Source organism: Maniola jurtina, chromosome 1 (assembly GCF_905333055.1).
Source record: "Maniola jurtina chromosome 1, ilManJurt1.1, whole genome shotgun sequence".
Taxonomy (NCBI): Eukaryota; Metazoa; Arthropoda; class Insecta; order Lepidoptera; family Nymphalidae; genus Maniola; species Maniola jurtina.
In genome coordinates, this window is record NC_060029.1 from 14832653 (window position 1) to 14844856 (window position 12204).

Here is a 12204-nt window from a genome sequence, read left to right on the forward strand (position 1 = left end):
TTCTTAAATTACATTTTATTACAAAAAGTCAAACAAAGTAATAGTCCTTTGTTTACCAATCAAGTTATACATTTTTAGATTAGCTCTTTCTTTATATATGTATTATTATGAAAATTATATAATGATTTTTATTAAATTCAGCATTATTTATAAAAAAAAAACCTGTTGGTAATTTCATTTCTTTAATGCAGCATCTTTCTATCTATATGCTTTACTCTAGGTGATTGTGTAAGATTATGATTTGAGTTCCGTTTGTAGCATTTTATTTTGAAAGATTTTGCCTAATTTATAATTTTTCTCACCAAACTCATGAATACTTTGAAATACATCGTTTATAAAAGTTAGTTATTTGTACTTACCCTTATTAAACTCGCGGAGAAATCTTCACAGAATAAAAGTTAAGACTATAATTTCAAATATTAATTTATTTTAAGATATTATGTTTAGCCTCTTCATTATCGTGGTCTATTAGGGGATATTGAAGTCAATAGGTGAATATTTGGCTTTATATTATATCTTCATATTTATCATAACTTCAATAATATTGACTTACATATCTATATCTTATGTTTACTTAGATCATTAATAGGTCTGCCATTTTAATACCTTCATCAAGTTTTGATAAAAACTTGTATGATTTTTTAACTTTTGTTGTATTGTTATAGGAATCATAATTTCGCTTATGGTAAGCCTATTATGTAACGACTACCGTTGAAACAAAGTCGCAAAAAACTAATACAAAAATTAAATTTCAATTAAAAGATGTATCTAATGCTAAAAATGCAAAATATCTAATAAAGCATAACACCCGATATCGTGATGTTAACAATCATCCAACAATTTGGACTTGTTAAGACCAAACGCAACATCATAGGGCCTGTTCACAGAATTCCGAATTATCTAGAAATGGTATCTGCTGTATTTAGTACCGAGACAGTGTGCGCTAAAATTAATCGTAACTCAATTATACAATTGGGAGGCACGTATTTATCTCTAGCATCCAGAGCAAATTGAACTGTAATGCTATGCTTTGTCTGTTTAGACAAAAACGTGCACTGGTGTTTCATTAGTCACCTGCATGGCACGAAGCTCACGCTTCTTTTGTCTGTTTATTTCCCTATTTATTTAAAAATAATCTTCTCTGTATGCTTACAGCCTACAGGGGACCCAAATCGCATACTGAGCATGAAGTCATCCATCTTTTTTTGAATCATGATAATATGGATATTGGATATCAGTTGATAAAAAGTTTTTATTATTGTGTCACGTTACCATTAATATCAGTTAAATTAACCCTCGACACAGAGTCGTTATGATTTGGCTTCTCATTGTTCGTGTCGCAAACTGAGTGCGGTGCGAATCAGTGTTGGACGCCAACAAAATCAAAATGATTTTATTGGCGTTCCATGTATTGTGGGTGGCGTGGCCACATTGTTAAATCCTGACTAATTTATTAGAACTAAAAAATCTGTCTTTTGTGCCAGTTATATTTCAAATGAACAAAAGAACTGAACTAATGCTAATACTATGTCTAGTTGCTGGTTCTGAACAACCCGCCAACCACCCATGACCCCACCAACCTCGCGGTTATATGGGCCGAAACGCGGGAGGGCGCCCGTTTGGTACTTCTTTCCCGGGGCGCCTTCTTGACTCCCTACAAATTATTTTCTCTCTGGTTCTGAACAATCAGCTCTACCACTTCTATACCGATTCTGAATTCTGTGGGCGTGTTAATGTAACGTTCTGTCCATGCTGGGCCAGGCACGAGACGCCAGTGCTCGCTAGTCCCTTGCGCATCATACACGTGGATGAGGAGCTTCTCGTGCTAGACAAGCCATGCTCGTTGCCGGTGAGTCAGCGTTGCGTTTGCGTGATATGTCAGGCCCTGATCCAAAAAATCCTATGAACTTTGCTACATGATCAAATCTTAAAGAAGATCCATCAGATACTTAAGACCATGCTACTTAATGTAAAAACTTTGGCACTGAATGATCTAATAAATTCATCAGATACATAAGACCATACTACCTGAACTTACTTAATGTAACAATTATTCTGCCACTCCATGATCTAGTAAATTCATGAGATACATAGTACCATTATACCACTTTTGGAGAGCGCAGTGTTAGTTAACTCCCACTAGATGGATTGGCGATATCTAACAAGTGGTAGGGTTAGTAACTGGATACAAGAGTGGTGGAAGGTGGAAGCCCCTTCAAGAGACCGTTGTCCAGAAGTCTATCGTTTGATGACGATAGTATAAACTTAACCTTACTTCTACTGCTGAATATGATGTATTATTTCCTCCGTAAATGTTTCCTTAAATACATCACGGTAGTATTTAAGGAAAGAAATTTTTACATAATCATATTTTGTTTCACATTCTTGTAACTTAAGCATCAGTATTATTGGCATAACAAGTATCGTGTTTACTTTCTCATATTTATTTTCAACTTTTTCCCTGTTTTTTTCAGAATTCCAGAAATTCATTGGCATCTTATTCCAATCGTATACGGCTGAAACACTAGGGAACCTTTTGATCCATTGTTATAAAACTGTCCAATCACTGTATAAAAAAATCTTTGAGCCTATTCTGGGCTATTTACTAAAAGCTTGTCATTCACCGTATTCCTTCATCCTTCTTATCCTGAAATCTATTATGATAATTTTCAAACCTTCAATTCAAACTGTAAACGATACAGTTTGAATTTCATAGCTGAAGTTATTATTTTAATGATGAAAGTTTGATTAGTAGCACGGTTTTATGTATCTAATAGACACTAATTAATAAAATTAATTATCATAATCCATGAGTTTTTTTTATGAAATCAAAATTCTCAAAGAATCTAAAATATAAGTAACAAAATGTATTCAAAGAAAAACAAAATCATCTTACGATTGAAGATGAGCATACCAAATCAGGGTCTGACAGTGATTGTGCACACAATGTTCGGAACGTTGAATGCTCCAGAGAATACCGAGAATTTGTGCGCTCTCGTTGAGAACCCCACCTGGAAGTGGTCCAAGTCCACAATATCCCCATATATGCCTTGGATATATCCATCCTTCCAGGGTCAAACTTGCTCTACGTTTCTATAACCCTTATACTTGACCTTTGAGACTTGGATGGACACAAAGAGCGATGGCAACAGCACGAATGTCATATCAAACGAGTGTAATACAAGGAGCTGTATAAAGCACATCATATTATGTATCTAGCATGATGGCAATTACTTGCCTAAAGCTAACCGGAGCAGAGGGAGCTTCAGGCAAGCAATTAGATTTTTGAGAGATGACGTGGTAAAATTATCACGTTTTCTGTCAAAAATCGTAGGTGCTGACTTGATAAACATCAAATAGATCGACCAACTTATTCCTACATCCTTCGGCGTCCGTATTGCATTTTTTATTTATTCATAACGATATTGTAACAATGAGAAAAAATTGACAGGGAAGCACTTGTCTCTATAAAAGATCCTTTCCATACCAGAGACCCTTTCCCTTCCTTCCTGCAACGTATAACTGGAGCACCAAGGCAGGAGTGAATAGGCATTTTGTTCACCATTGCTTACCATTAGGCGTCATTGTCGCCAAGCGCACGCCATTTTGTAATTTAAAGAAGCACTCTGCAGTGTAAATACATAATGTATATACAGTTCCTTGTATTAATTACAATTTCTAGGAGCCACGTTGGACAGTCGCCGTCGCGAGTCGCTGCTTTCTGTCCAAGCCTTTAATTCTCCCTTTAATGTTAATAATTGTTAAAGCGAGAATCTAAACTAAACAATATTAATTCATTAAAAAAAAAGTATTCAAAAACATTACCTTTTACTTCGCACGTTTGGTACTGCTCACAGAATTCTAATGTGGTAATAGAAATGGTAGCAGCTGTCAGATCCGAGACAGCTTGTCGCCGATCTCAAGCAACTCATACAGAAAGAACTTGAAACTAAATACATATGTATATTATGTATGTTGGATGATTTGTATTGTATAATTTGTATTGTGATTCCCTATCACAGTTTTTTAAGTTCTTTTATATGGCTTGCCTAAAAAGATCACTTTAGTGATAAAATCGCTCTTTATTTTAAAATGTTTTCGATACGTTATCTGGTAAGCAGTAAAGATTTTGAAATAAATAAATATATCCGATATAAGTTGAACTCTAAAGTTATATAAATACGTCAGTTTTATAACACCGTGCACTTTCACAAGACACCTGCGTGGTGCTACTTTACCACTTCTATGTACCTATTTGAATTCTGTGATACTGCACGATCACCCGCACAGTTTTACTAACACCTATTAGATCAGTGGGTAAACGCACTATTACTAGCTTCTTTCCATCGCTTTGTTCTTAAATGTGTATTGCCTGTTCCATTATTGCTTTCTTCATGGCACTCATAATTTCTTAAATCTAAACTATAAAATAAACAAATAAATGTTGCTATAAAGTCATCGATATTAATTTATCGACTATTTAAACAATGATGATCCACACTGAATAGTTGGCTAAACGTTATGGCATATTCTTATGTTTTTGTTAGATCGTGAAGTGCTTTTTTTTTAATTTAATGTTACCAAATTGACAGGTACATCCATGCGGTCGGTACCGGCACAACACTGTTGTATTTATCCTTGCTAAAGAATATAACCTCAAAAACCTCAGGACAATTCACAGACTCGACAGGCTAACATCTGGTAAGTTTAAAAAAACGTCATAGTTCGCACCTTTAGATTTATAGAGACAATTATGTAAACTTGCAAATTTTAAACATAAGTAACACTATTAATCTCTCTGCGCTGTTAGTTTTGTAGTCAATGGAAGTGAAGGAAACTATAAAAGTCAAAGCAAACTAAAGAAGTAATTGATATCTTTATTATTCAAATACTAAAATTATGTCAATACATAAAACTTACGCATTATCTGGAGATCTCAAAAAAAAGGATAAATCTGTAATTCAAAAAATCTAAATGCCGCAAGCAACGGCTACCGAGCGATAGTTGCAAACATGTATTGATGAGTTTAATATTCAAAGTAATAATATTGATTTTTCTGCCATCACTTCAATCAGGTCTCCTATTATTCGGAAGGAGTCCGAAGAAAGCGAGGCAAATGGAACACCAGATCAGAAATCGACAGGTGCAGAAAGAGTATGTTTGTCGAGTAGACGGCGAGTTCCCGGAGTGAGTTTGTTTAGTTAATTCGAATAAATATCATCATGTTTACACTGAACCTGACGATAAATACGATCGCAAAGGGCTTTAAATCTCCTCAAGAGCAAACACAGATGCCTTAGTTTAGAATTATGTACAAATATTTAAAGCTTAAGTATGAAGTAAAATTTTCTGCAATACTTTTGCACAGAAAATTTATTAATTGACAAGGAAAATAGAAGATTAAAGAGACGGTTAATGTTTCTATTTGTAGCATGCCATAAATGTCGTAGATTAGCCCGTATATTTGTGTATGTTTTACCTTTAAAAAGCACTAAATAAAGTGAAGAATGAATTTTAAGAACCAATTTTTAACCCCCGACCCAAAAAGAGGGGTGTTATAAGTTTGACGTGTGTATCTGTGTATCTGTCTGTGGCATCGTAGCTCTTAAACTAATGTACCGATTTTAATTTAGTTTTTTTTTTGTTTGATAGGTGGCTTGATCGAGCGTGTTCTTAGCTACAATCCAAGAAAATCGGTTCAGCCGTTTGAAAGTTATCAGCTCTTTTCTAGTTACTGTAACCTTCACTTGTCGGGGGTGTTATAAATTTTCAATTTACACTTGTAACATTTATATTCTTGTCTTTAGTGATGAAATCGAATGTCAAGAGCCGATTGAAGTAGTCAGCTATAAAATCGGCGTGTGCAAGGTGTCGCCCAAGGGCAAGGATTGTTCAACGGTGTTCAAACGTCTAGGATTCAACACGAGGACCAACACTAGCGTTGTGCTGTGTCGCCCCAAAACCGGCAGAATGCATCAGATTAGAGTGCATTTGCAGTATTTAGGTAAGCAGTAGTACTGTCAAAGCAGTTTTTGCAAAGTATAGATAGGACTTAAATTATTCTCACGAGAGAAGTGACACACTAAAAATTCGTTGTTTGAAACGAAGATACTTTAGAAACATAAACAGACATTATAAAGAACTCAAATCTAATGAAATACGTACTAGTTTTGGAACGCTGATACCACAAAAAAAGAATAAGAAAACATATTACAATACTGTTGCTGTACATAAAAATTCTGTTTTCATTAGACTCTGCCTTTTTACAAATTTTAATTTCTCATAAAATGTAGGTACCTAATAGTATTCCCAGCATAATAAAATTATAAGTGCAACACATTTTGGCGAGAAAGCGTCGTAGCTTTGTGGTTGGTTTGCTATTTCAAAAACATAATTCCTTTATTTACCCTTCTAAATAATATTATTTAACAACTAGCTGATGCCCGCAGCTTCGCCCGCGTGGATTGGTCAGATCCCCTGCAGCATCAGGATTGAGGAGTTGGACTCAAAATTTTTTATGAAACAATGTCGCAAAGTTCCTCTATCGATTAAAAAAGAAATGACGCAAATCGGTGCAGAAATCTCGGAGATTTCGGTGTACATAGGTAGAAAAACACAACTCCCTTTTTGAAAGTCGGTTAAAAATGTAGCCTATGTTACGCCCTGGTCAATCCTCTACTTGCCTGTGAAAGTCCCGTCAAAATCGGTTCAGCCGTTCCAAAGATTAGCCTTTTCAAACAGACAGACAGACAGACAGACAGATAGACAGACAGACAGACAAAAAATTTAAAAACGTGTGATTCAGTTATGGTATCGTTCAAATAACCATATGAGCTTAATATGAGGTAGTTATTTCGAAATTACAGACAGACACTCCAATTTTATTTATTAGTATAGATAATTATATTTGGGTATATTAACTAAACGTTTCTTCTCAGGTTACCCAGTAGTAAATGATCCGTTATACAACCACCCAGTGTTCGGCCCGCTTCGAGGTAAAGGGGGAGATACGGGCGGAAAGACAGACGAACAGCTTGTACGGGACTTGATAGCCATACATAATGCTGAAAACTGGCTAGGAGTGGACGCAGCAGATGACGACTTGCTATTTTCCAAACCTGCTTCAGATGATAAAGGTATAAAAAAAAACACACAAATCACTCATTAAGTTTTCGGAGAGCCACTTTCCATTAGGTAAAGCAGAAGAACACTTTAAAAGTATTCCTAATTCATGTTTTACTTTAATTAATAGAAAGTAAAGGATTTGTTCTCGAAAGATAAAAATGAATGCTTTACGAAATATAAGGATCCTGTGTATGATTCTCACTTTGAAAAAAATCATACTTAATATTATTTTCTAAGACGGTGTTTAAATTGGAGGATGATGAATTTTCTTTAACAGTTGGTGAGGATGAATGCGATACCGGACCAGCGTCAAGAGAATCTTCACCAAGGCTTGAATCGCCAGCGCCTGGATTAACTCCATCTACTGTGATGACTCGTAAGTATTTCTTTGCAATTACATAATTTTTCTAATTCTTTAATCCATACTTCCATAGTAATATTATAAATGCGAATGTATGTCTGTCTGTCTGATTGTGTCTGCTAGCTTTTCTCGGCCCAATAGTTGAACCGATATTGATGAAATTTGGTACAGAGCTAGCTTGCATCCCGGAGAAAGACATAGGCTAATTTTTATCTCGGAAAATCAAAGAGTTCCCGCGGGATTCTTAAATGCTCATCCGGTTCCAAACATATAAATCGGTTAAAACCAATTTATATGTTTGGTTCAGAGGTAGTTTGCATCCCGGAAAGTGACATAGACAACTTTTTGTCCCGGAAAAATCTCCTGATGAATTTTTTGGTCATACGTCATCAGTGATGTTGTACATGTTTGTTGCATTCACTGTTCAGTAGATTTACATGAATTAATAGTGTCGTTTTACGTTTAGCAACGCTGGCAAGTCCTTCAAGTGGTGCAGAGGCTCCAATGGAAGTGCCCACGCAGCCTTCGCCTGTAGCCTCGCCGTCACTGAATGAAGACTCCAATGACGCCAAAGTAAGCGATTGAAGCTGGATTTCTTGTCAGACCAGAGTGTTATCCCTTTGTTTTATTTGTACTTGGATATTTAAATTGTATAAATTAGTTTAGCACCATGGTCGACTATATAAATAATATTGACACTTTATACAATTCTCTTGAAAGAAAATTTTTTTTAACCCCCGACCCAAAAAGAGGTGTGGGATAAGTTTGACGTGTGTATCTGTGTGTCTGTGGCATCGTAGCTCCTAAACTAATGAATCGATTTTAATTTAGTTTTTTTTTATTGTTTGAAAGGTGGCTTGATCGAGAGTGTTCTTAGCTATAATCCAAGAAAATCGGTTCAGCCGTTTGAAAGTTATCAGCTTTTTTCTAGTTACTGAAACCTCTGCTTGTCGAAGGTGTCATAAATTTTTAATTTACACTTGTTCTTCTCTAAGTTCATAGTTGTGTAAACACAGGGCATGGACATTCGAAAAGTATACAGTGCTAACTGTATTCCCCTTTGCCCTCCAATTTTAAAACTTGTGATAGGAAAAGGAATGTCGTTCATAGTGTGGCCTTCGGGTTGGTTGGCGTCATCAGCGGTGGGATGGAAATTCGTGAAGTTTTTAGTCGGTAGGAGTCCGACAAAACCACCGGCCACAAGGAAGCTCACTCCCTCGTGGCTGGTGGTATCCATGGCGGATTTTTCCCACGATAAAAAAGAAAAGAGAAGGACTAACATAATGCAATGGGTAGGGTTTGATTAACAAACTTTGATCCATCGACATTTCAGCTTTCAATCCACGTCTTGACATTTGTGCCAGAGGTTGTTCTACGAGGCCTTTCGAGGGAATTTTATATCGCTGCGTCAAAAATAAATTGAAATATAACTTTTTAAAGTATATAAAACGGAGTGCTCAGTACAAAGTTATAATAAAGCGCCTACCCGGCTTTACAGGCAATAAACTTTGCAGTTAATACTTTATACTTTGATATTACTTCTAGCGTTGCCTAGACGCGCCCCCCACGTTCCACTGTGAAACACGCGATAATCAAATTAATAACATAATTTTGAAAGTCATACTTTTTGAAGGCGACGGCTTGTTAGCTACTGCAGTGCTATCTGCATTGCTAACTTGGTTTTTTAAACTTATAGGTCAATTCAATTGTATTATAATACACCAACTAGCAAGGTAACCTGGACTAAGACACACAAACTTTCGACATATAGATTTTTTTTTAATAAAGAATTTTAGCTATGTTAATCATGACTAATACTCCCCTTTCCCCTCCAATTAAGCGTAAAGCTTGTGCCAGGAGTGGGTACGTTCAGTTCATTTTAATTCATTTAAGTATTTAGCGATCATTTACATCTTTCGCTACTTTTTTCGGGCACAATATTACATAATTTATCATTAGTTTTGCAATTACAAAATGGAATTTTGTGATCAAGCAATTTAATCAAAGGCAAAAAATTTATTGGCAGATAGTAATATAAATATGAATAAACTTACTGGACGTATTTTAAATAAAGCTTTAAAATGTGGATATACAGCAGCTCATATTTTTCCACAGTCTGACAAAGTAACAGTAGCGACGCAGACCGGCTGCTCACCGGCATCCATAGCGCCTGCATCTGGTGGCGCAACCGGCGGCGCGACCGCGGTGACCAACGCTGGCAGCTCGAGCGGCGACGCGCTGACACCGGACCCACATTGCTACGAGTGCCGCGTGCGGTACAGGGATCCACGACCCAGGGACCTCGTCATGTATCTACACGCTTGGAAATACAAGGTGAGAGAGAGCGGCTGTGTTCTTGCTGTGAACTGGTTGTTCACTTGGGTAGCCATGATGTTTGCGACTGGCAGCGTGACTGCGGTGACCAAGGCTAGCAGCTCGAGCGGCGATGCGCTGACTTCGGACTCGCATTATTACGAGTGTCACGACTCGGGCACTTTGTCATGTATCTAGTAGTAGGTGAGGGAGAAGCTGTTCATATATTTTTATATGTTCTTGCTGTAAATCGGTTGCTCGCTGGTAGCCATAGCGTCTGCACGTGACGGCGCGATTGGTTGCGTGACCGCAGCAACCAACCCACACCTGCATAACTACAATGCCGCGTGTGGTACAAAGGCAAGTAAAGTGTTTGATCTTGAATCTCTCTCCGGTCCAATTTGCAAGATAAACTGAATTTTAGCATTTTAGAACAGAAAATATTATACCAAAAACGTGTACATATAGCTTAGTTTCTACCGTATTCTACTGTAATTTGACGTATTTTGGCACCTATTCCTAGTCCTATTATTTTTGTTAAGTTTGTAAAAGCACCAATTTATACCTTTAAACACCCTATGGAAACTGCAAGATATAAAATAACTTCAAAATATCAATACATAAGACTACCTAAGTACCTAAATAACATACTAGTACAAATGTTTCAAAATCTAAACTTTCAACACCAAAAGCTTCTACGAATAACTACAGTTTAGAACCTTTGGGAATGTATGTCTCGTTTCAAAGCGCATATATTTTCAAACTAGAAAGTTAATCAGAGTAACTTTAAAGTGAACTTGAGATTGTCCAAAAGTACTCCCAATGCAATAGAAAGCAATTTTAATGTTGTTTGTTTTAATTGGGATGGGTTTCCTGCAGAGTTAATTGGTGTTTTGAATTGTTTAAAGTCATACAATATTAATACTTATTATTTAAAGTCATACAATTATAGAGAGTTTTATAAGAAAGCTATACACGGGTAACTAGAACGCTAGCGAAAACTTGCAATTTTAGCGATTTAGTACCTATTTATCAAACCCGTAATATATAGCGTGCAAAACTCGGTGTCAGTACGTCGCCTACAATGCGGCATTGACCCGTGGCACCTATCTACGCAACATTCGTTGGCCTCTAGCGTCACTCAGATGCTTTATGTGCGAACTTTTAAAAATACAGGATTTTTCAATTATATTTTTTTTTCGTAGTTTTTTAGATTTGTCGTGCAAAATGTTGGAAAAACTACCCCAGTACGGAACCCTCAGTGCGCGAGTCTTTTTTAAAGGAATCTTATCAGTAATCACCAGTGCTATCACTTTCGTTTTTGCTAGCGTTCTTGTACACCCTGTATACAGTTTCGAATTGAGTATGCTGCGTAGGCCCTACTGGCCGCTACAGCGTCACCGGGTGGGGTGGCGAGCGCACAGCTCCTCCTGAGGAGCAAAGAATCTCTTGACGATTATTGATTAATTTATTGATCTATTGAATCTATATAAAGAATTTATTGACGGATTTCCTTTCATCCAGGGCCCCGGTTGGGAGTACGAAACGGAGCTTCCACAATGGGCGAGCATCGAGTGGGAGGAGCCTGAAAGCTCATAGTTACACGTTCTGACGCCACTGCGGATGCGCCTCGCCACCACTCTGCACATCTCCAACAGACCACACCAATAACATACTGATTTAATAGAAAACTAATCACTTTATAGGACAAAATTTTGGGAGCGATCAGTGAGACAAAGAATTAAACTTTTACATGAAAATATTTACGTCCTTGTGGTTAATGCGACATTGTGGCCCCTCTATTGTACACAACTAAAATGCTAAAGGTCTAAAGATATTGCTATCCCTTTTACAATGCTTGGTACAGAAAAGGATAGCTTTATACATAGACCTTCATTTAGATTAGAGATTGTGTGTAACGATGTATGTAACGACGCACCCCTGACTTTTAAATGAACTTTCAGGATTCAAAAGTTTATAAGTTTTAGGTATATTGTTGCCACCTCACTCGTAACAAGCTATGAGTAAAAAGTACCATTCTCAAATATACCACAAAAACCTATTTTTAACGACCAGGTTTTCAAAAGGCGACGCAACTAGCAAAAGGATCCCATGTTTTTTTAGAACTTTCTTTATATCCTTATTTTAGTACTTTTCAGTTGTCTTCTCACTGATCCCTGCCAAAATTTTATTCTGTTTAAGGGTGTTTTAAGAATGAAAACATTTTAAAATTGATATCGATAACAACTTAGTAAACGAAAAAAAATGTATTTTAAATCTGTAATTTAAGCAACAACATGGTAAAAATTATATTTAATATAATATCAATTTATGTACGAATATGGGAAACTATCCAAGAAGTGAGCGTTGGTATAGTTTAGTTTTCCTTAGTTTACTTAAAAGGT

At 36.5% G+C, this 12204-nt stretch overlaps 1 protein-coding gene across 2 annotated transcripts in view; it reads left to right on the plus strand.

Annotated features, from left to right (window-relative positions):
- The window catches only part of LOC123868026 (uncharacterized protein C18B11.02c), a 459041-nt gene extending 447142 nt beyond the window's left edge, over positions 1–11899 (plus strand). For both annotated transcript variants that reach the window (XM_045910366.1, XM_045910370.1), the window contains 8 exons: positions 4593–4701; positions 5076–5187; positions 5808–6004; positions 6939–7136; positions 7403–7501; positions 7953–8059; positions 9602–9820; positions 11324–11899. In XM_045910366.1, the coding sequence (XP_045766322.1) occupies positions 4593–4701; positions 5076–5187; positions 5808–6004; positions 6939–7136; positions 7403–7501; positions 7953–8059; positions 9602–9820; positions 11324–11398 (1116 nt within the window). In that variant the 3' untranslated portion in view covers positions 11399–11899. The remainder of the gene's footprint in view (positions 1–4592; positions 4702–5075; positions 5188–5807; positions 6005–6938; positions 7137–7402; positions 7502–7952; positions 8060–9601; positions 9821–11323) is intronic.
- The last annotated feature ends 305 nt before the right edge of the window (positions 11900–12204 follow it).